Source organism: Oratosquilla oratoria, chromosome 43, assembly GCF_046742065.1.
Source record: "Oratosquilla oratoria isolate Oo_2021 chromosome 43, ASM4674206v1, whole genome shotgun sequence".
Classification (NCBI taxonomy): Eukaryota; Metazoa; Arthropoda; class Malacostraca; order Stomatopoda; family Squillidae; genus Oratosquilla; species Oratosquilla oratoria.
The window spans coordinates 10,761,446-10,787,951 of NC_134819.1; the positions used below are offsets into that span (position 1 = coordinate 10,761,446).

Below are 26,506 nucleotides of genomic sequence, written 5' to 3' on the forward strand. Positions count from 1 at the left end.
GGTTATTATCACTGAATTCCGCTCCCAAATACTTAAAATGTTCGACCTGTTTTAATTGTTGTCCATCAACTTCGATTCTTCCCTTAACTCGCCTTCTGTCGATACACATTACTTCCGTTTTTGTAACATTCATCTGCATCCTGTATTGTTTTAGCACATCATTCCATTTGTCCATTTCAGTTTGTAGATCTTCCCAACTGTTTGCAACTATAGCTATATCGTCAGCATACGCAAGCACCAGTGGGTTCATATTTCTCTCTCCTTCAATATCCTTAATTATCCTATCCATGTACATTATAAACAATAATGGAGATAGCACTCCGCCTTGTCTTACTCCACACTTGACCCTAAACCACTTACCGTCTCTTTTCTCAGTCTTTTCTCTACTTTCACTATTTTCATATAAACTCTTGATAGCTTTTATTAGACTCGCTGATACCTCGTATTCATCGTGTTCAATAGCTTGCCATAACTGATCTCTTGGTACTCTATCGAAAGCCTTTTGAAGGTCAATAAACCCAAGGCATTTATGTCTGTCCCACTCCCAACATTTTTCCATTAAGATTTTTAGAGTAAAGATAAGTTTGATAAGTATTACCCCAAATTTCTGAACAGTAGTTTAGGTATGGTAGTAGTAGGCTACAGTAAATGGTAAGTAGGGTATTTTCATTGAGGATATTTCTCATTTTATGCATTATTCCTAAAGTTTTGAACATTTTATTTATCATGTGATCTATATGATGTTTCCAATTAAGATGATCGTCTAAATACACGCCTAGGAATTTACTGACGGACGCTTTTTCAATAATTTCGTTGTTTATTTTGATCAGCTAAGTGCTTTCATTATTTTTGTAGGAAAGCAGGTAGTTAGTTTTTGATACATTTAATGAGAGTTTATTGGCTGAAAACCAGTTAGATAGCTGACATAATCCTTCATTAATTGTCTTGATCAGTTTGTCGGAATTTATATCGGAGATTAGAATGGTGGTATCGTCGGCGAACTGTATAAATTTCATAAGGTTGGATACATTTGTAATGTCATTAATGTATAGCAAGAATAGTTTGGGTCCTAGAACTGAACCTTGAGGTATTCCGCATGTAAGTGGTAGAATATGGGATCTTTCTTCCTCAATGGCTACATATTGTTTCCTGTTTTTTAGATAACTTTTTAACCAATCATTAACCTTACCTCTTTGCCCATAGTATTCGGCCTTTCGTATTAGGATTTCATGATTTACTGTGTCAAATGTTTTTTTTAGATCAGTGAATATGCCGGCTGTCTTTTTCTTTTGTTCTATATTGTTAGTTATCTCTTCAATTAATTCCATTACTGCTGTTGACGTTGAAAGATTTCGTTGAAATCCATATTGGCTATGGTAAATGGCGTCATTTTTTTTAGAAGTGAGTCAAGGCGAATTGTGAATAACTTCTCAAGAATTTTGGGAAACTGTGGTAATAGTGAAGTTGGTCTATAGTTATTATAACTTGATTTGTCGGCTGATTTAAATATCGGTATTACTTTTGCTATTTTCATTGCATCTGGAAATATTCCTTGTTCTAATGATTTATTGCATATTGTCAGAAAATTATTTTTGATGATAGGTATAATTTGTTTTATGAGGTTCATATTGATTCCTGTGCAATCGAGTGATTTCTTGTTCTGTATTGATTTTACTGTGTTCATAAGTTCGTTTTCAGTGACGGGTTATTTATTCGGTGTTTCAAAAAGGTCTCAAGTTTGATGTGTTGTCTTTATTTGTTTCGCGAGGTTAGGTCCTACATGGGAGAAAAATTCATTAAATTCGTTTGCCACTTCTTTTTTAGTTTTTCCGTTTTTAATAATGTAGGTACGGGCACAAAATTTTCATTTTTTTTAACTCTTGAATTATTGTTGCATATGAAAGGCAATTTTATTAGAAACAAAATGCTTTTTAAATTTTTGAAATAACTCAAAAAATAAGTGAGATACGATTTTTTGAATTATTTTTTTTAGCCCGCATTTTTGGCTGGACTTCACCATAGCAAAATATTTCTTTGTCGCGGCTCGTGCCGCTTAAATTCTTCTTATCGGCTTAAGAAACCTGCACAGCGAAGCTATAGCGATAATCCCATACCACACTCCTGGTCATATGGCCATTTCCCGAAGGTTGAGTGTGGTTTGAATTTTCCGCCAAAATCATCGGAAATTTAAAATTCCCGGCTCTGTGCAGGCATGCGCATTGTCGACCCCACCTCCCCCTCCCTATCCCCTCCCTTCTTACCCGGCTAGCTCGAGCCGGGCGTCGCGTCACTTCAATGAGAAATGAAGGCTTCGCCTGTGGGAGGAGGGAGGGACCCTAAATCTGTGCAGGATTCTTAAGCCGATAAGAAGAATTTAAGCGGCACGAGCCGCGACAAAGAAATATTATCGGCTGAAAGAAACCTGCAGAGCGAAGCTATGCATGAGACGAGGACAGGTGGGAGGAGAGGTGAAGCCTGAATCAAACCGTTATTACGTGTGTCTTTCCTATGGGAGACTTATTCATTTTATCACTCAGTAGAGGGGAGAAAGAAACGTCAAGTACCCACGCCGAAGAATGTGACATGCACAACATTGCACTGTTCACACAATGCGTAAATTATACGAAATTTGTATCCTGTTCAACGGTTCCTGGCCCCTCCCCACTCCTCGGTCGCCCTTTGCCCCCTCCACTTTTTTGAGATGAGAGGGGTGGAGCCGTTTCCATGGCGACACATGGGACAGGGGCGACCGAGTGGTAGAGACACCGTGTCCCCAAGGGAGTCGTCGATGTCCAGTCCCTAGGTCCCGCACCCGCTCCACAGAGTGGGTGCGGAGAAACTCCAGCGATGCCACAAAGTCCCTGATGCTGTGGGCGTGCGGGGCATGGCCCGGGTCGGCTCTCTCCCAAAAAGCGGAAGGGCAGGTGCGCCCGGGACCTCGGGGTTAGGGGAATCCTAAATTTCGAGTTGTAGAAGAGATGGTCCTCAGAAATCTCTTCCGTGTGGTCCACGTAGTCTTCGAACGCACGGACCGGGCGCAGTGGATGTGGGCGTCCTCCCTCCCGGAAGGATTGTATTCTGAGAGGGCCGATCATGTCGTCCGCTCGGCCGTTCCTGGCCAGGAATGTTGGTGATGGAGAGAGGGTTAGGGCCGAGCTGTCCTCCTCCAGTTTGGAGACGGACGGGTGGCGGTTGATTGCCACCAGCTGTGAAGCCCTGTAGTCCGTAGTCAAGGCGAGCAGAAAGGCGACGCGTCGAGGGAAGTGTTCTTCCTCCATAATGGCCCTTTCGAACGCCAGGTACTGCAGAACACGATGCAAGGACCAGGCCAGGACCGGTTGATGTCTCGGCTCTCTCGAGGCGCTGATCCCCTTCATTAGGAGGGTTCACGCCCTCTGTGGCACTCGGATGTTCATGCCAAAGCGTAGCGGATCAGTGAGGGCTGTATAGTGAGGCAAGATAGTCGCCGGTGCCCTGTTGGTGGGAGTTGGTGGGAGTTTGTAATGAACTAGCTCCTTTTTTAGGGTAGAAGCCCAAAGGGAAGGGGAAATAGAATACTTGGGAAAACAGAGTAGAGTATAGCATTAATGTAGAACAATATGTCAGTATAGGACAAAATATAATTTTAGGATATAATGTCGGTAGAGGACGAAATGTCACATTAGGATGTAATGTCAAAGGACAAAATGTCACAATGGGATGTAATGACAGTGGAGGACAAAATATCACGATGGGATGTAATGATACTGGAGAAAATGTCACGGTAGGATATAATGTCCGTTGAGGACAAAGTATGATTTTAGGAAGGGGTGCCGGACAGAATGTCAATGAAGGTCAAAATATCACGATGGAATGTAATGACAGCGGAAGACAAAAGATCACGATGGGGTGTAATTATAGTGAAGGAAAAATATCACGGTAGGATGTAATGTCACTAGAGGACAAAATATGATTTTAGGAAGGGATGCCGGACATAATGTCAATGAACGACGGGAGGTCGGTGTGAATCACGGTGACGTAGGGGGACAAAGTGTACAAAAGAGATCGGATGACCGTGAACGACCAGATGTCCGTGATGGGGAAAATATTAATTTTTATAGGAGAAATGTTAATGAGGCATTTGAATGTCAATGAAGGACCAAATAATAGTATAGAGCAAGGTATAAATAAAACACAAAATTATGATATAAGACAGGATATTGAAACTAAAAATGTTTCAAAAAGAAATAATCACGAGTTTCTTAAAACCATGTACTTTAATGCTCGTAGTATTAGGAACAAATTTCAAGAAATACAGGCGTATGTCAAAAGCGAAAATCTTGATATGATAGGAATAACCGAGACATGGTTAAATAGTACAGAGTTCGAAGCTGAATTTAATATTGTGGGATTTAAACGCTTTCATCAGGATAGAAACCATAAGAAGGGTGGGGGTGTTCTGTTGTACGTTAAAAACAATGTTCATGCTTGTGTTTTAGAGTAAGTGAAACAGGATGCATATGATATTTTGTGGGTTGAATTAACCCAAACAAATGGACAAAAAGTGAATGTAGGTGTAATATATAGGCCAAAGACATTATCATTAGCAGACGACAAACTGTTATTTCAAGAACTGTCTAGTTTTTGCAACCGGGATATATTGATAATGAGTGATTTCAATTTTACTGACATTGATTGGATGACCCTTGAACATGGCCATATAGGTAGTCGCTTGATTGATTTTCTTGGTGACAATTACTTAATTCAGCATGTAAAAGAGCCCACAAGATATGGAAACTTACTCGATCTATTGATCACTAGCCGCGAAAGCATGATAACTGATGTAGAAGTCGGTGAAACTGTTGCAAATAGCGATTGCAACTTAGATTCAAACTCCTAAAAAAATTTTAGAATAGATACTTGTGTTTCTAAAATACCCGATTTCAGTAAAGCTCAGTTCATAGGACTACGCCAGGAGCTTCACCTTACAGATTGGGAGGCAAAATTAGGCGAAAGACCTTTAGATCAGATGTGGGAAATATTTCAAAATATGCTCACTAAGACGATTCATACTTACATTCCTTTTAAGTACAGACGTCCCTCAAATCAGGCTCGCTCAAAGCGGCTCGACAAAGAAACTGAAAAAAAGTATTGCTAAAAAGAGACAGGCTTATAAGAAATATAAGTGCTTGGGTGCATCTAATGACTATGAAAGTTATGTATCAATACAGAGATTTAAAAAAAGACAACAACAAAAAAGAAAAAGACTATACGAAATGAACATCGCTGATCAATCCAAAGAGAATCCCAAAGAAATCTACAGTTGAATTAAAGATTGAAAGGTTGTTAGGAATCACATTGGTCCACTATTATCTGCTGACGGTCAACTTGAATATTCAAATGAAGGAATGTGTAATATTTTAAACAATTATTTTAGCTCGGTATTCGTAAACGAAACACCTCAAAGTGAACTCCAAACTGAAACCTATGAAAAGTCTGGGGTAAACTTACTTCGGTAAATATAAAAAATAATAATAATAAAAAAATAAATAAAATGTGTATAGATAAACTGACGGTTGGCATCCAAGAATCTTAAATGAAATTAAAAATAAGATTGTTGTTCCATTAGAAATTATTTCTAAGAAATCCATTATATCCGGAGATGTCCCAAGAGAATAGAAGCTAGCTAACGTTACTCCCATATTCAAAAAAGGTGACAAAAAGAAGCCAAATAACTATAGGCCTATAAGTCTGACTTCAATCGTAGGAAAAATAATGGAAACTATCATCAGAGATGCTATCGAACACCATTTAGAAAGTAACCGTTTGATAAATGATAGTCAGCATGGTTTCAGACGGAAACGTTCTTGCGTGACTAACTTACTCGAATTCTACAACACAGTTATCTCGAATTATGACAAAAGAAACAATATAAATTTAATGTATCTAGACTTTGCAAAATCTTTTGATATCGTCCCCCACGAAAGACTACTTACTAAATTAGCTTCGCACGAAATAAGTGGTAGCCTATTAAGTTGGACTAGTAATTGGTTGAATGATCGAAAACAGAGAGTTGTTTTAAACAGAAAAACTTCTAGATGGAAAAATGTTACAAGTGGAGTTCCTCAGGGTTCCGTTCTTGAGCCACTTCTATTCATAGTGCATATAAATGATATAAACCATGGACTAAAATCTACTGTTTCCATATTTGCTGATGATACAAAACTGTGCGGAATGGCAAATGATCACCTAAACCAATTAGATATTCAAGAAGATTTAGATAAATTACAGTAATGGTCTGAAAAGTGGCTAATGAAATTTAACACAAGTAAATGCAAGGTAATGCACGTAGGTAAAAATAGCAATGAGTACGATTACAAGTTATATGGAAATTCGTTAACAAAAGTGAATAGTGAAAAAGATCTCGGCGTAATTATCAGTAACGATCTCAAATCATCCAAGCAGTGTATTTCAGCCTCTGAGAAAGCAAATAAGATTCTAGGACTGATAGCGCGATCTTTTGATTTCAAAAGTCCATCACTCATTAACAAGCTATATAAATCGTTAGTTCGTCCATATTTGGAATATGCTGTTTCCATATGCTCACCGAATCTCATAAGACATTGATAGACTGGAAAAAGTACAACGGCGAGCCACAAAACTGACTCCAAGTATCAAAAATAAATGACACGAAAATCGACTAAAACACATGAATCTGTTTTCCCTAAAAAAAAAAAAAGCGTAGACTCAGAAGTGACTTGATACAGGTCTTTAAAATTCTAAAGGGAATTGACAACATCAAAAGTGACAAAGTTTTCACATTGAATGAGAATCAGACAAGAAACAATGGTCTCAAACTGTCCTGAAATAGATTCACTGTGGAAGTAGGTAGAAACAACTTTGCCAACCGTGTAGTTAATGAATGGAATAAACTTCCTGCACAGGTAGTGCAATGTAGTTCAGTTCGAAGCTTTAAGAATATTTAGATAAACACCTAAGCAAGATGCTGTAATGATTATGATTTATTTCATATAATTTGTTTTTGTTGTGTTATCATTTGTCTGTTTGGTTTTCATTTATTATTAGTTATATGTCACTTTATTATTATTTACTGTTTACCTGTTTGTTTATTATTTAACTATGCCTATGCATTTATTTATGAATTTTATTTGTTATTTACGTTTTTATATTTTTATTTATTGATTCATTATTATCATGATTTTTTTTTCGTATCTGACCTAGATATGGACCAAAAGGCCTCATGTCGGCAAGCTCCGCCTTTGTAATCTTTCGGTTTCTGGCAAAAAAAAAAAAAAAAAAAAAAAAAAAAAAAACACCAAAAAGCTGCATTTATGCCAACACCGAAGCCCGGAATAAAACCATAATTCCATTTTGTCCAGGGCGCACTGGTCTCCTCAGTCCCAAGTGCTTCTTTTCCTTCTCTTCTAACTGCCGCTATGTGATTATATTCAAGTTCCTGACCCCCCTTAGGTAGTGGGTTGCTCTCTGGTGAGTAAAATCCCCTGGTTAATGTTCGGGTGAGCAAGTGGTCAGAGGCAATGAAAAAATGCACATTCACAGCACTAAGGGTTTTACGATAAGTTTAAGAAACGCGCGCGCGCGTATGTCACTATCTCCTCTCTTGCATTAGGTTGGCGATTTGGTAGCTAGCCACAGGGGATTCACGGACGTGTTTAAGTGTATGAAATAGTCCTTTCAGTTTATATCAAGAATGGTGGTGTTGAATAAGACTATATCTCCTTTTATATGATTTTTATTTATGTTTCTCACTTTGGTACGTTATGAATTTGAGTAGTGTTAGTGTGCGGAGTGAGAGAGGCTGGATGCAGACCTTATGTATGACTATCCCCGGTACGCAGTCTTAACCTAGACTGATAAGCAGAACTTGCTCACTGGACACGGAATGCCTTTAAACTTAGACTGGGACAAATTCTAAACTTAGACTTTGACAGATTCTCTGTGCTTGTTTGTATAAAACGAAACCTCTGAAAGGGTGGACCTAGTTGTCCTTAGTATCCATGATTGGCCAATTTAATTTTCTGTATATATGTTGACCAATGGGATAAGGACCTTAAAGTCCTACGACACGCCCCCTTGGGATACCTGGCCCTGACTGTTCATTTGAGGGTCAGTGGGGTCATGCTGTACATTAATTTCCAGGTAAGAAAAGTCGAACCCCAACAAGATTTAATTATGTCATCGGGTTTCGCTCTTTTTGCGCGCGATGCATCATCTACATCACCAGTACAACGTGATGTTTCGTCATCAAACCAATCGCCCCCCCCCCACACACACACACAACTCGGTGGCGTGGTTAGTAGAGTCCCCGGCTGTCACTACGGCGGTCCGGGTTCAAATCTTGCCCAGGGCTGAAGTAATTTCAATATCACTGTGCTTCGAGTCGTTACTCCAACTCGTGGGCTGGGAGTTGGGTGTGTGTGCGTGTAAGGTTACAGTATCATCCATACATCGGTCATATGAGCTCTGAGCTCTCTTCCGGGAGGTAATAGCTGTCGATCATGAGTCCAACACGTGATCCAAGACCATGGTGAATCTCTCTCTCTCTCTCTCTCTCTCTCACACACACACACACACACACACACACACTTCAACGAATGGACGGCTTAGAAGACGTTCTGAAGAAAAGTGAAGTCTGTGGATCCCAACGCAAAGAGAAGTGCCTAGTGTTTTTGCAGGGTGGGGGGGAAATTGCTCGTGGAGTAGTGGGAACGTAGGGAAAGAGGAAAAGGGGAGGGATTACTGAGGGAAATGGAAGGAAATGAGGAGGGAGTAGACTTTGACCAGCCAGACAAGCGGAAGGTAAACAAAAGACTTAGCGAGGATCAAATGTCTAATAAAAATGTAAAGATTAGAAGTATAGAGAGGAGCAATACAGAAGAAAGTGACGAGAATATGTTCCAGGGATTTAAAGAGGGTGGGGGGGACACAACCCCCCCCCCCCGACTGATAAGACTAGAGGAGAGAGTTGATAAGGTGATCGAGGACTTGGAGCGTAAGTTAGGTAACGTAGACTCCATTTTTAAAAGAATTGAAAGGTTGGAACAACTAGAGAAGGCTAACAGAAACTTAACTGAAGAAATAGAGGACCTAAAAAGACAGTTAGGAAATGTAAAGGAGGAGAATGAGAAATTGAAGAAGAATAGTAATGAAAACAGAGAGAAACTAGCTACAGAAGCTAAAAATTGGAGAATAACTCAAGAAGGGAATAAGGTTTCATTCACTGACATAGTCAAACAGCAATTGAAAGAACATAATGAAGACTCAGTTATTAAAGTGATGAGACAGAAGGAGAATATAGTAAGAGAATTAGCTGACAAAAAGAAATGTATAATTATATTAGGAATGGAAGAGAAACATAACCCAGATAGAACTGCAAGAATCAAGGAGGAAAATGAAAGAGTAAGCAGTTTACTAAAATTAGTCCAGGAAGATGAACCAGAAATTATAAAGGAAATTGAGGAAAAATTCAGACTCGGAAAATATAGTACAGATAAGACCAGACCAATTAAGATTAAATTCAGGTCACAAACAACAGCAGAGAAAATTCTATCCAAGACAGGGAAACTAGCAACAAATGATCAATATAAAAAGGTATGGATAAAAAGAGAAATGAATAAGGAGGAAAGAGAGGCAGAAAAGCAGAAAAGAATTGAAGCTAAGGCAAAAAACGAGGAAAGAACGGAGTCAGAGAAAGAGAGATTCTATTGGAGAGTAGTGAACATGAAAATAAAGCAGTTCGACATACTAAAGAAAAACATAAGGGAAACAGAGAATACAATGGAAGTGGCAGAAAACTAAGAGTGTCTTACACAAATATAGATGGATTGATAACAGGATTGAATGAACTGAATGATTATTTGAAAGAAAAAGAACCGGACATAATGGGAATTGTAGAAACAAAATTAAAAGGCCCACTACCACCCAACAGTGTAGGACATGATACATACAATTATTGGATTAGAAACAGAGAGAAAAAACAAGGGGGTGGAGTTATGTTCCTGACTAAGAAGGATATAAACGTGAAAGGTGTCATATATGGAAAGAATACAGTAGAGATGATTATGATAGAAGTGGAAGACCGAGATAAGAAGAGCAGAAAATTTGTGATCAATTATGTGCCTCCGAAAACAGCCTCATGGGAGGAGAGTGAACATAAAAGTATGTTAGAGGACACAAAGATAGCATTAACTAAAATAATGGAAGACGGAGGAAGAATAGTTATGATGGGCGACTTTAATTGCAAAGAAATCTGCTGGGAAGAAATGACAGTAAAGAGTGGTGATGACTCATGGGGAAATGCTCTACTTGAGATGATTACTGACCATTCAATGACACAATGGATACAAGAGAACACTAGGTATAGAAATGAAGAAGAACCATCGAGGCTAGACTTAATAATTACATCTGAACCTAGAATAGTGGACAAGATTGAATATAAAACACCAATAGGTAAAAGTGATCACATATTGATTGAACTGGAACTTAATGAAGAAAAATATATGAAAAGAAATGAACAATATAGAAAAGGAAGAATGATGTATGAAAAAACAAACTTTGATAAAATAAGAGAATTCTTCCAACAAGAAAACTGGGAAGAAATATACAAAGAAGAAACAACAGTGGAAGAGAAATGGAATATTTTGACAAAAATTTACAAAAAAGGAGTGGAAAAGTATGTCCCAAGACAAAAACAAGAAAAAGAATATGTAAAATGCTGGTACAACAAAAGTTGTAGGGAGTTAAAGGACAAAAGAGACAAAGCCTGGAACAGATGGAAAAAAGACAGAAGACCTGAAAAATGGAAAATATATACTGGTTATAGAAATGAATATGTACAAAAGTGCAGAGAGGAAAAAAGAAAATATGAAAAAGATGTTATAGAAAAGTGTAAAGATCAACCAAAACTATTCTACAGATTTGTAAACAATAAACTGAAAAACAAACAAGACTTAGAGAAATTAAGACAAGGAGGAGTTGAATACACTGAGGAAATGGAAATGGCAGAAATTATGAACAAACATTTTAAATCAGTGTTTACAAGGGAAAATATACAACCTGAAGAGATTGAGTGGAAGGAAAAAGTCCCCCTATGGAAGAAATAGAAGTAACAAAGAATGAAATATTGACACACTTGGGTAATTTTGATGTCAGAAAATCGCATGGGCCAGATGAAATAGCAAACTGGATCCTGAAAGAATGCAGGAATGAACTGGCAGACAAAATACATAGCATAATAAGCAGTTCCTTAAAAGAAGGAAAAGTTCCAGAAGATTGGAAAAAAGCAAATATAGTACCTATATATAAAGGAGGAAATAAAGAAGAACCTACCAACTATAGACCAGTCTCTCTAACAAGTACAATAGCAAAAATATGTGAAAGAATTATCAAAAGTAGATGGGTAAAATACTTGGAAAAAAACAACGTACTAAATCCAAGGCAATTTGGATTCAGACAAGGACGATCATGCGTCACCAATTTAATATGTTTCTATTCAAGGCTAATAGATATAATACAAGAAAGAGATGGATGGGCTGATTGTGCATTTCTAGACCTAAAAAAAGCTTTTGACAAAGTACCACATAAGAAGTTGCTTAAGAAATTAGAATATGAAGGAGGAATACAAGGTAAATTGCTAAATTGGATGGAAGACTTTTTGCAAGAAAGAAAAATGAGAGTAGTGATAAGAGATCAGCACTCAAAATGGAATGAAGTAATAAGCGGTGTCCCGCAGGGAACAGTTCTGGCCCCAATAATGTTTGCTATATATATTAATGATATGGATGAAGGAATTGAAAGCTATATGAGCTTCTTTGCAGATGATGCAAAATTACTGAAAAGAGTGAAAACTGAAGAAGATTGTGAATCACTACAGAGAGATCTAAATAAAGTACAAGAATGGAGTAGGAAGTGGGAGATGGAGTTCAATACAAAAAAGTGTAGTATAATGGAATTTGGAAAAAGCAAAAACAGAATAACAGGATCATATAATTTGGGAGAAGAAGGAATAAAAAAAGTAGAAAATGAGAAGGACCTGGGAGTCATTGTTATGAATAATATGTCACCTGAGAAACATATAAATAAGATTTTTGGAGAAACTTATAATTTAATAAGAACAATCAAAGTAGCATTTACATACCTGGATGAAGAAATGGTGAGGAAAATCCTAATCACCCTGATAAGACCAAGATTGGAATATGCAGCAACGATATGGTCACCAAGTACAAAAAAATGTATAAAAAAACTTGAAAGAATACAAAGAGCAATTACAAAACTGGCACCAACACTCTCAAAACTATCATATGAAGAGAGACTACAAAAACTTAAACTACAGACACTAGAGCAAAGAAGAGAGAGAGGAGATTTGATAGCTATTTACAGAATCATGAAAGGCATAGAAATTACTGATAGAGAGAATCTGATAAAATGGGATGACAGAAATACAAGAGGACACGGAAAGAAAATAAAAAAAGACAGCTATAGAAGAGATTTTAAAAAGAACAGCTTTCCTCACAGAGCAATAGACAGTTGGAACAAGTTAGATGAGAAAGTGGTGTGTGCAAAATCAATACATGAATTTAAAAATAGTTTAGATAAAATGAGATATGAAGACGGGACCCCACGAGCATAGCTCCCCTTCCCGTAAAATACAACTAGGTAAATACAACTAGGTAAATACACACACACACACTTCAACGAATGGACGGCTTAGAAGACGTTCTGAAGAAAATTGAAGTTTGTGGATCCCAACGCAAAGAGAAGTGCCTATTGTTTTTACAGGGTGGGGGGGAAATTGCTCGTGGAGTAGTAGGAAAGTAGGGAAAGAGGAAAGGGGGAGGGATTACTGAGGGAAATGGAAGGAAATGAGGAAGGAGTAGACTTGGCCCAGGCAGACAGGCGAAAGGTAAACAAAAGGCCTCCCGACGACGACGAAATGTCTAATAAAAATGTAAAGATTAGAAGTATAGATAAGAGCAATACAGTAGAAAGTGATGAGAATATTTTCAAGGGATTTAAAGAGGGTGGGGGGGACACAACCCCCCCCCCCCGACTGACAAGACTAGAGGAGAAGGTTGATAAGGTGATCGAGGACTTGGAGAGTAGGTTAGGTCATATGAACACCATTTTACAAAGGGTTGAAAGATAGGAAGAACTAGAAAAGGCGAATAAAAACTTAACTGATGAAATAGAAGACCTAAAAAGACAGTTAAGAGAAGTAAAGGTGGAGAATGAGGAATTGAAGAAGAATAGTAAAGAAAACAGAGAGACAATAGCTAAAGAAACTAAGAATTGGAAAACAACCCAAGAAGGAAATAAGGTTTCATTCACTGACATAGTCAAACAGCAATTGAAAGAACATACTGAAGACTCAGTTATTAAAGTGATGAGACAAAAGGAGAATATAGTAAGAGATTTAGCAGACAAGAAGAAATGTATAATTATATTAGGAATGGAAGAGAAACACAACACAGATAGAACCACAAGAATCAAAGAGGAAAATGAAAAAGTAAGCCAATTACTAGAATCAGTTCAGGAAGATGAACCAGAAATTATTAAACAAATCGAAGAGAAATTTAGACTCGGAAAGTATAGCACAGACAAGACCAGACCAATTAAGATTAAATTCAAGTCACAAACAACGGCAGAGAATATCTTATCCAAAACAGGGAAACTAGCAACAAGTGAACAATATAAAAAGATATGGATAAAAAGGGAAATGAATAAAGAGGAAAGAGAGGAAGAAAAGCAGAAAAGACTGGAAGCTAAGGCAAAAAACGAGAACAGAACGGAGTCAGAGAAAGAGAGATTCTATTGGAGAGTAGTGAACATGAAACTAAGGGAGTTCGACATAGAAAAGAAAAACATAAGGGAAACAGAGAACACAATGGAAGTGGCAGAAAACTAAGAGTGTCTTACACAAATATAGATGGATTAATAACAGGATTGAATGAGCTGAATGATTATTTGAAGGAAAAAGAACCGGACATAATGGGAATTGTAGAAACAAAATTAAAAGGCCCACTACCACCCAACAGTGTATGACATGATGCATACAATTATTGGATTAGAAACAGAGAGAAAAAGCAAAGGGGTGGAGTTATGTTCCTGACTAAGAAGGATATAAACGTGAAAGGTGTCATATATGGAAAGAATACAGTAGAGATGATTATGATAGAAGTGGAAGACAGAGATAAGAAGAGCAGAAAATTTGTGATAAATTATGTGCCTCCAAAAACAGCCTCATGGGAGGAGAGTGAACATAAAAGTATGTTAGAGGACACAAAGATAACATTAAATAAAATAATGGAAGATGGAGGAAGAATAGTTATGATGGGCGACTTTAATTGCAAAGAAATCTGCTGGGAAGAAATGACAGTGAAGGGTGGAGACGACTCATGGGGAAACGCTCTACTTGAGATGATTATTGACCACACAATGACACAATGGATACAGGAGAACACTAGGTATAGAAATGAAGAAGAACCATCGAGACTAGACTTATTAATTACATCTGAACCTAGAATAGTGGACAAGATTGAATATAAAACACCAATAGGTAAAAGTGACCACATATTGATTGAACTGGAACTTAATGAAGAAAATATATGAAAAGAAATGAACAATATAGAAAAGGAAGAATGATGTATGAAAAAACAAATTTTGATAAAATAAGAGAATTCTTTCAACAAGAAAACTGGGAAGAAATATACAAACAATAAACATCAGTGGAAAAGAAATTGAATATTTTGACAAAAATTTACAAAAAAGGAGTGGAAAAGTATGTCCCAAGACAAAAACAAGAAAAAGAATATGTAAAATGCTGGTACAACAAAAGTTGTTGGGAGTTAAAAGACAAAAGAGACAAAGCCTGGACCAGATGGAAAAAAGACAGAAGACCTGAAAAATGGAAAATATATACCGGTTATAGAAATGAATATGTACAAACGCGCAGAGAGGAAAAGAGAAAATATGAAAAAGACGTCATAGAAAAATGTAAAGATCAACCAAAACTATTCTACAGATTTGTAAACAATAAACTGAAAAACAAACAGGACTTGGAGAAATTAAGACAAGGGGGAGTTGAATACACTGAGGAAATGGAAATGGCGGAAATTATGAACAAACATTTTAAATCAGTGTTTACAAGGGAAAACATACAACCTGAAGAGATTGAATGGAAAGAGAAAGTCCCCCCTATAGAAGAAATAGAAGTATCAAAGAATGAAATATTGATACACTTGAGTAATCTTGATGTCAGAAAATTGCATGGACCAGATGAAATAGCAAACTGGATTCTGAAAGAATGCAGGAATGAACTGGCAGACAAAATACATAGCATAATAAGCAGTTCCTTGAAAGAAGGAAAAGTTCCAGAAGATTGGATAAAAGCAAATATAGTACCTATATATAAAGGAGGAAATAAAGAAGAACCTACCAACTATAGACCAGTCTCTCTAACAAGTACAATAGCAAAAATTTGTGAAAGAATTATCAAAAATAGATGGGTAAAATACTTGGAAAAAAACAACGTACTAAATCCAAGGCAATTTGGATTTAGACAAGGACGATCATGCGTCACCAATTTAATATGTTTCTATTCAAGGCTAATAGATATAATACAAGAAAGAGATGGATAGGCTGATTGTGCATTTCTAGACCTAAAAAAAGCTTTTGACAAAGTACCACATAAGAAGTTACTTAAGAAACTAGAATCTGAAGGAGGAATACAAGGTAAATTACTAAATCGGATGGAAGACTTTTTGCAAGAAAGAAAAATGAGAGTAGTGATAAGAAACCAGCACTCAAAATGGAATGAAGTAATAAGCGGTGTCCCGCAGGGAACAGTTCTGGCCCCAATAATGTTTGCTATATATATTAATGATATGGATGAAGGAATTGAAAGCTATATGAGCTTCTTTGCAGACGATGCAAAACTACTGAAAAGAGTGAAAACTGAAGAAGATTGTGAATCACTACAGAGAGATCTAAATACAGTACAGGAATGGAGTAGGAAGTGGGAGATGGAGTTCAATACAAAAAAGTGTAGTATAATGGAATTTGGAAAAAGTAAAAACAGAATAACAGGATCATATAAATTGGGAGAAGAAGGAATAAAAAAAGTAGAAAATGAGAAGGACCTGGGAGTCATTGTTATGAATAATATGTCACCTGAGAAACATATAAATAAGATTTTTGGAGAAACTTATAATTTAATAAGAACAATCAAAGTGGCATTTACATACCTGGATGAAGAAATGGTGAGGAAAATCCTAATCACCCTGATAAGACCAAGATTGGAATATGCAGCAACGATATGGTCACCAAGTACAAAAAAATGTATAAAAAAACTTGAAAGAATACAAAGAGCAATTACAAAACTGGCACCAACACTCACAAAACTATCATATGAAGAGAGACTAGAAAAACTTGAACTACAGACACTAGAGCAAAGAAGAGAGAGAGGAGATTTGATAGCTATTTACAGAATCATGAAAGGCATAGAAATAAATGGGATGACAGAAATACAAGAGGACACGGAAAGAAAATAAAAAAAGACAGCTATAGAAGAGATTTGAAAAAGCACAGCTTTCCTCACAGAGTAATAAACAGTTGGAACAAGTTAGATGAGAAAGTGGTGTGTGCAAAAACAATACATGAATTTAAAAATAGTTTAGATAAAATGAGAAATGAAGACGGGACTCCACGAGCATACCTCCCCTTCCCGTAAAATACAACTAGGTAAATACACACACACTTCAACGAACGGACGGCATAGAAGACGTTCTGAGGAAAAAGTGAAATTCGTGGATCCCAAAGCAAAGGAAGTACCTATTGTTTTTACAGGGTGGGGGGGAAATTGCTCGTGGTGTAGGGAAAGTAAGGAAAAAGGAGAAGGGGAGGGATTACTGAGGGAAATGGAAGGAAATGAGGAAGGTGAGGACTTGGCCCAGGCAGGCAGACGAAATCTAAACAAACGAGGGCCGGACCAATTTAGCGATGATGAAATGTCTAACAAAAATGTAAAGATTAGAAGTATAGATAAGAGCAATACAGTAGAAGATGATGAGAATATTTTCCAGGGATTTAAAGAGGGTGGGGGGACACAAACCCCCACCCCCCCCACCCCCGACTGACAAGACTAGAAGAGAAGGTCGATAAGATGATCGAGGACTTGGAGCGTAGGTTCGGTCATGTTAACAACATTATACGGAGAGTTGAAAAATTGGAAGAACTAGAGAAGGCGAACAAAAACTTAACTAAGGAAATTGAAGAATTAAAAAAACAGTTAAAAGAAGTAAAAGATGAGAATAAAGTCTTAAAGAAGAATAATAAGGAGAACAAGGAGGGTTGGAATTTTTTTTAAGAAAATAGCAAAGTTGCATTCACTGACATAATCAGACAGCAAATGAATGAACAAACTGAAAACTCAGTTATTAAAGTGATGAGACAGAAGGAGAATATAGTAAGAGATTTAGCAGATAGAAAGAAATGTATAATTATATTAGGAATGGAAGAGAAACATAACCCAGATAGAACCACAAGAATCAAAGAGGAAAATGAAGAAGTAAGAAATTTACTAGAATTAGTTCAGGAAGATGAACCAGAAATAATGAAACAAATCGAAAAGAAATTCAGGCTCGGGAAATATAGTACAGACAAGACCAGACCAATTAAGATTAAATTCAGGTCACAAACTACGGCTGAGAATATCTTATCCAAAACAGGGAAACTAGCAACAAGTGAACAATATAAAAAGGTATGGATAAAAAGGGAAATGAATAAAGAGGAAAGAGAGGAAGAAAAACAGAAAAGACTTGAAGCAAAGGAAAAAAACGAGATAAGAACGGAGTCGGAAAAAGAGAGATTCTATTGGAGAGTAGTGAATATGAAACTAAAGAAAGTCGACATACAAGAGGAAAACAAAAGGGAAACAGAGAACACAATGGAAGTGGCAGAAAACTAAGAGTGTCTTACACAAATATAGATGGATTAATAACAGGAATGAATGAGCTGAATGATTATTTGAAAGAAAAAGAACCAGACATAATGGGAATTGTAGAAACAAAATTAAAAGGTCCACTACCACCCAACAGTGTATGACATGATGCATATAATTATTGGATTAGAAACAGAGTGAAAAAGCAAGGGGGTGGAGTTATGTTCCTGACTAAGAAGGATATAAACGTGAAATGTGTCACATATGGAAAGAATACAGTAGAGATGATAATGATGGAAGTAGAAGACAGAGATAAGAAGAGCAGAAAGTTTGTGATAAATTATGTGCCCCCGAAAACAGCCTCATGGGATGAGAGTGAACATAAAAGTATGTTAGAGGACACAAAGATAACATTAAACAAGAGAGTGGAAGATGGAGGAAAAATAGTTATGATGGGCGACTTTAATTGCAAAGAAATCTGCTGGGAAGAAATGACAGTAAAGGGTGGAGACGGCTCATGGGGAAACGCTCTACTTGAGATGGTTACTGACCATACAATGACACAATGGATACAGGAGAACACTAGGTATAGAAATGAAGAAGAGCCATCGAGACTAGACCTAGTAATTACATCTGAACCTAGAATAGTGGACAAGATTGAATATAAAACACCAATAAGTAAAAGTGACCACATATTGATTGAACTGGAACTTAATGAAGAAAAATATATGAAAAGAAATGAACAATATAGAAAAGGAAGAATGATGTATGAAAAAACAAACTTTGATAAAATAAGAGAATTCTTTCAAAAGGAAAACTGGGAAGAAATATGCAAAGAAGAAACAACAGTGGAAGAGAAATGGAATATTTTGACAAAAATTTACAAAAAAGGAGTGGAAAAGTATGTCCCAAGACAAAAACAAGAAAAAGAAAATATAAATGCTGGTACAACAAAAGCTGTAGGGAGTTAAAAGACAAAAGAGACAAAGCCTGGACCAGATGGAAAAAAGACAGAAGACCTGAAAAATGGAAAATATATACCTGTTATAGAAATGAATATGTACAAATGTGCAGAGAGGAAAAGAGAAAATATGAAAAAGATATCATAGAAAAGTGTAAAGATCAACCAAAACTATTCTACAGATTTGTAAACAATAAACTGAAAAACAAACAAGACTTGGAGAAATTAAGACAGGAGGGAGTTGAATACACTGAGGAAATGGAAATGGTGGAAATTATGAACAAACATTTTAAATCAGTGTTTACAAGGGAGAACATACAACCTGAAGAGAACGAATGGAAAGAGAAAGTCCCCCCTATGGAAGAAATAGAAGTAACAAAGAATGAAATATTAACACACTTGAGTAATCTTGATGTCAGAAAATCGCATGGACCAGATGAAATAGCAAACTGGATACTGAAAGAATGCAGGAATGAACTGGCAGACAAAATACATAGCATACTAAATAGTTCCTTGAAAAAAGGAAAAGTTCCAGAAGATTGGAAAAAAGCAAATATAGTACCTATATATAAAGGAGGAAATAAAGAAGAACCTACCAACTATAGACCAGTCTCTCTAACAAGTACAATAGCAAAACTTTGTGAAAGAATTATCAAAAGTAGATGGGTAAAATATTTAGAAAAAAACAAAGTGTTAAATCCAAGGCAATTTGGATTCAGACAAGGACGATCATGCGTCACCAATTTAATATGTTTCTATTCAAGCCTAATAGATATAATACAAGAAAGAGATGGATGGGCGGACTGTGCATTTTTAGATCTAAAGAAAGCTTTTGACAAAGTACCACATAAGAAGTTGCTTAAGAAATTAGAAACTGAAGGAGGAATACAGGGCAAACTACTAAATTGGATGGAGGACTTTTTGCAAGAAAGAAAAATGAGAGTAGTGATAAGAAACCAGCACTCAAAATGGGATGAAGTAATAAGCGGTGTTCTGCAGGGAACAGTTCTGGCCCCAATAATGTTTGCTATATATATTAATGATATGGATGAAGGAATTGAAAGCTATATGAGCTTCTTTGCAGATGATGCAAAACTACTGAAAAGAGTGAAAACTGAAGAAGATTGTGAATCACTACAGAGAGATCTAAATAAAGTACAAGAATGGAGTAGGAAGTGGGAGATGGAGTTCAATACAAAAAAGTGTAGTATAATGGAATTTGGAAAAAGCAAAAACAGAATAACAGGAGCATATAAATTGGGAGAAGAAGGAATAAAAAAAGTAGAAAATGAGAAGGACCTGGGAGTCATTGTTATGAATAATATGTCACCTGAGAAACATATAAATAAGATTTTTGGAGAAACTTATAATTTAATAAGAACAATCAAAGTTGCATTTACATACCTGGATGAAGAAATGGTGAAGAAAATCCTAATCACCCTGATAAGACCAAGATTGGAATATGCAGCAACGATATGGTCACCAAGTACAAAAAAATGTATAAAAAAAAAACTTGAAAGAATACAAAGAGCAATTACAAAACTGGCACCAACACTCTCAAAACTATCATATGAAGAGAGACTAGAAGAACTTGAACTACAGACACTAGAGCAAAGAAGAGAGAGAGGAGATTTGATAGCTATTTACAGAATCATGAAAGGCATAGAAATTACTGATAGAGAGAATCTGATAAAATGGGATGACAGAAATACAAGAGGACACGGAAAGAAAATAAAATGACAGCTATAGAAGAGATCTGAAAAAGAACAGCTTTCCTCACAGAGTAATAGACAGTTGGAACAAGTTAGATGAGAAAGTGGTGTGTGCAAAAACAATACATGAATTTAAAAATAGTTTAGATAAAATGAGATATGAAGACGGGACCCCACGAGCATAGCTCCCCTTCCCGTAAAATACAACTAGGTAAATACACACACACACACACAACTGCTTAATTGGATGGAAGACTTTTTGCAAGAAAGGAAAATGAGAGTAGTGATAAGAGACAAACACTCAAAATGAGATGAAGTAATAAGCGGTGTTCCGCAAGAAACAGGTCTGGCCCCAATAATGTTTGCTATATATATTAATGATATGGATGAAGGAATTGAAAGCTATATGAGCTTCTTTGCAGATGATGCAAAACTACTTAAAAGAGTGAACACGGAAGAAGATTGTGAATCACAACAGAGTGATCTAAATAAAGTACAGGAATGGAGTTGGAAGTGGGAGATTGAGTTCAATACAAAAAAGTGTAGTATAATGGAATTTGGAAAAAGCAAAAACAGAATAACAGGAGCATATAAATTGGGAGAAGAAGGAATAAAAAAAGAAGAAAATGAGAAGGACCTGGGAGTCATTGTTATGAATAATATGTCACCTGAGGAACATATAAATAAGATTTTTGGAGAAACTTATAATTTAATAAGAACAATCAAAGTGGCATTTACATACCTGGATGAATAAATGGTGAAGAAAATCCTAATCACCCTGATAAGACCAAGATTGGAATATGCAGCAACGATATGGTCACCAAGTACAAAAAAATGTATAAAAAACTTGAAAGAATACAAAGAGCAATTACAAAATTGGCACCAACACTCTCAAAACTATCATATGAAGAGAGACTAGCAAAACTTGAACTACAGAGACTAGAGCAAAGAAGAGAGAGAGGAGATTTGATAGCTATTTACAGAATCATGAAAGGCATAGAAATTACTGATAGAGAGAATCTGATATAATGGATTGATAGAAATACAAGAGGACACGGAAAGAAAATAAAAAAAAGACAGCTATAGAAGAGATCTGAAAAAGAACAGCTTTCCTCACAGAGTAATAGACAGTTGGAACAAGTTAGATGAGAAAGTGGTGTGTGCAAAAACAATACATGAATTTAAAAATAGTTTAGATAAAATGAGATATGAAGACGGGACCCCACGAGCATAGCTCCCCTTCCCGTAAAATACAACTAGGTAAATACAACTAGGTAAATACACACATATATATATATATATATATATATATGTATACATATATATATACATATATATATAGAGTATATATATATATATTATATATATATACGTATATACATATATATACATATATATATATATAATATATATATGTATATAATATATATATATATATATATATATATATATACATATAAGTCTAAATTAAAATATTCTAAAAAAAAAAAAACGCTGTGGAGGTCGGGGACAGGTGGTATTTCGGTGACAATTTGTCCTGAATATATTCTTGAAAAAGCGCTTGGGTAAGTCGGGGTCAGGTGGTATTCTTCTTCTTCCTACTCTTCGCGTTCTTCTTCTTCGCGTTCCTCTTCTTCTTCTTATTTTTCTTCTTCGCGTTCTTCTTCTTCTTCCTTTTCTTCTTCTTCCTTTTATTCCTCCTTTTCCTCTTCGCGTTCTTCTTCTTCCTTTTCTTCTTCCTTTTCTTCTTCCTTTTTTTCCTTCGCGTTCTTCTTCTTCGCATTCTTCTTCTTCTTCTTCTCGCGTTTTTCTTCGCGTTCTTCTTCACATTCTTCTTCGCGTTCTTCTTCCTCGCGTTCTTCTTCGCATTCTACTTCGTGTTCTTCTTCGCGTTCTTCTTTGCGTTCCTCTTCTCGTTCTTCTTCGCCTACTTCTTCGCGTTCTTCTTCGCATTCTACTTCGTGTTCTTCTTCGCGTTCTTCTTCGTGCTGGGGATTCCGTGTTGGGGTTCCGCCCCGAGGCCGAGGCCGAAGGGGAAAACGAGGGATTAGAGCGCGGAAAGCTGCGGCCGTAGGCCGCTGTCTGCGCAGCCAAGCCTTCGGCGAAGCAGAGGAGGGCGAAGCCCACGGCTTGTATGTATATACATACATATATATATAATATATATATATATATATATTATACATATATATTATATATATATCATATATATATCATATATATTATATATTTATTATATATATATATCTTTATATATATGTATATATAATATATATATATATTATATTATATATATCATACATATATATATATCATATATATATATATTATATATATGTATATATATATTATATTATATATATATATATATCATGATAGTACTACACACTTTGCACAAACTAAAGAATCCTCTCTCGCCAACCTAACAGAGTTAAGAATATATTCTTAAATTTATTTTCAGAATGGTGTCGCATGTAACTGGACGCAAAGTCTGGTACTTACCAAATACTCATATACCACATTGAGCCTTTCGTTGCTTCATCAAACGTAACTTGCGTCACCCCACTGGACACGGGTGCGACTAAAATGCCTAAAACAGTCAGATTAGTAACTAGTGAGAAAGAAGTCCCAAAAATAATATTGTCCAATTGTAATCCTCGATGTTTTGGTTCCTCTACAGCTCCGTACCATAGAGATGTGGCGAAGGAACGGCGACTCCGGCAGGAGAAACCCAGCTGGTAAGTACGCGCGCGCACACACACACACACAAACACACACTTTCAACGAACGGACGGCTTGAAGAACGTTCTGAAGAAAAGTGCAGATTGTGGATCCCAACGCAAAGAGAAGTGCCTTTTTGTATTTGCAGGGTGGGGGGAAATTGCTCGTGGGGTAGTGGGAAAGTAAGGAAAGAGGAGAGGGGGAGGGATTGCTGGGGAAATGGAAGGTAATGAGGAGGTGGAGGAATTGGCCCTAACGGGCCGCCGAAAGGTGGACAAGCGACCGCAAGACGAGCTGGAGGATGACGACATGTCTAATAGGAATGTGAAGATTAGAAGTATAGATAGGAGCAATACAGTAGAAAGTGATGAGAATATTTTCAAGGGATTTAAAGAGGGTGGGGGGGACACAACCCCCCCCCCCCCCGACTGACAAGACTAGAAGAGAAGGTCGATAAGATGAACGAGGACTTGGAGCGTAGGTTCGGTAATGTTGACAGTATGATACGAAGAATTGAAAAATTGGAAGAACTAGAGAGGGCGAACAAAAACTTAACTAAGGAAATTGAAGAATTAAAACAACAGTTAAAAGAAGTAAAAGATGAGAATAAAGTCTTAAAGGAGAATAATATGGAGAACAAGGAGGGTTGGAAAAAAATCATGAAAATAGCAAGGTTGCATTCACTGACATAATCAGACAGCAAATGAATGAACAAACTGAAAACTCAGTTATTAAAGTGATGAGACAGAAGGAGAATATAGTAAGAGACTTAGCAGACAGAAAGAAATGTATAATTATATTAGGAATGGAAGAGAAACATAACCCAGATAGAACCACAAGAATCAAAGAGGAAAATGAAAAAGTAAGAAATTTACTAGAATTAGTTCAGGAAGATGAACCAGAAATAATGAAACAAATCGAAAAGAAATTCAGGCTCGGGAAATATAGTACAGACAAGACCAGACCAATCAAGATTAAATTCAGGTCACAAACTACGGCTGAGAATATCTTATCCAAAACAGGGAAACTAGCAACAAGTGAACAATATAAAAAGGTATGGATAAAAAGGGAAATGAATAAAGAGGAAAGAGAGGAAGAAAAACAGAAAAGACTTGAAGCAAAGGAAAAAAACGAGATAAGAACGGAGTCAGAAAAAGAGAGATTCTATTGGAGAGTAGTGAATATGAAACTGAAGAAAGTCGACATACAAGAGAAAAACAAAAGGGAAACAGAGAACACAATGGAAGTGGCAGAAAACTAAGAGTGTCTTACACAAATATAGATGGATTGATAACAGGATTGAATGAACTGAATGATTACTTGAAAGAAAAAGAACCAGACATAATGGGAATTGTAGAAACAAAATTAAAAGGTCCACTACCACCCAACAGTGTAGGACATGATGCATATAATTATTGGATTAGAAACAGAGTGAAAAAGGAAGGGGGTGGAGTTATGTTCCTAACTAAGAAGGATATAAACGTGAAGGGTGTCACATATGGAAAGAATACAGTAGAAATGATAATGATGGAAGTAGAAGACAGAGATAAGAAGAGCAAAAAGTTTGTGATAAATTATGTGCCCCCGAAAACAGCCTCATGGGAAGAGAGTGAACATAAAAGTATGTTAGAGGACACAAAGATAACATTAAACAAGATAATGGAAGAGGGAGGAAAAATAGTTATGATGGGCGACTTTAATTGCAAAGAAATCTGCTGGGAAGAAATGACAGTAAAGGGTGGAGACGGCTCATGGGGAAACGCGCTACTTGAGATGGTTACTGACCATACAATGACACAATGGATACAGGAGAACACTAGGTATAGAAATGAAGAAGAGCCATCGAGACTAGACCTAGTAATTACATCCGAACCTAGAATAGTGGACAAAATTGAATATAAAACACCAATAAGTAAAAGTGACCACATACTGATTGAACTGGAACTTAATGAAGAAAAATATATGAAAAGAAATGAACAATATAGAAAAGGAAGAATGATGTATGAAAAAACAAACTTTGATAAAATAAGAGAATTCTTTCAAAAGGAAAACTGGGAAGAAATATACAAAGAAGATACAACAGTGGAAGAGAAATGGAATATTTTGACAAAAATTTACAAAAAAGGAGTGGAAAAGTATGTCCCAAGACAAAATCAAGAAAAAGAATATGTAAAATGCTGGTACAACAAAAGCTGTAGGGAGTTAAAAGACAAAAGAGACAAAGCCTGGACCAGATGGAAAAAAGACAGAAGACCTGAAAAATGGAAAATATATACCTGCTATAGAAATGAATATGTACAAATGTGCAGAGAGGAAAAGAGAAAATATGAAAAAGATATCATAGAAAAGTGTAAAGATCAACCAAATCTATTCTACAGATTTGTAAACAATAAACTGAAAAACAAACAAGACTTGGAGAAATTAAGACAGGAGGGAGTTGAATACACTGAGGAAATGGAAATGGCGGAAATTATGAACAAACATTTTAAATCAGTGTTTACAAGGGAGAACATACAACCTGAAGAGAACGAATGGAAAGAGAAAGTCCCCCCTATGGAAGAAATAAAAGTAACAAAGAATGAAATATTAACACACTTGAGTAATCTTGATGTCAGAAAATCGCATGGACCAGATGAAATAGCAAACTGGATACTAAAAGAATGCAGGAATGAACTGGCAGACAAAATACATAGCATACTAAATAGTTCCTTGAAAGAAGGAAAAGTTCCAGAAGATTGGAAAAAAGCAAACATAGTACCTATATACAAAGGAGGAAATAAAGAAGAACCTACCAACTATAGACCAGTCTCTCTAACAAGTACAATAGCAAAACTTTGTGAAAGAATTATCAAAAGTAGATGGGTAAAATATTTAGAAAAAAACAAAGTGTTAAATCCAAGGCAATTTGGATTCAGACAAGGACGATCATGCGTCACCAATTTAATATGTTTCTATTCAAGACTAATAGATATAATACAGGAAAGAGATGGATGGGCAGACTGTGCATTTTTAGATCTAAAGAAAGCTTTTGACAAAGTACCACATAAGAAGTTGCTTAAGAAATTAGAAACTGAAGGAGGAATACAGGGCAAGCTACTAAATTGGATGGAGGACTTTTTGCAAGAAAGAAAAATGAGAGTAGTGATAAGAAACCAG

At 36.3% G+C, this 26,506-nt stretch overlaps 1 protein-coding gene across 1 annotated transcript in view; it reads left to right on the plus strand.

Moving 5' to 3' along the window:
* LOC143021935 (decapping and exoribonuclease protein-like) overlaps positions 1-26,506 on the plus strand; it is a 153,553-nt gene that overhangs the window by 26,448 nt on the left and 100,599 nt on the right. The window contains exon 2 of the mRNA XM_076179826.1: positions 23,310-23,367. Coding sequence (XP_076035941.1) covers positions 23,325-23,367 — 43 coding nt within the window. The 5' untranslated portion in view covers positions 23,310-23,324. The remainder of the gene's footprint in view (positions 1-23,309; positions 23,368-26,506) is intronic.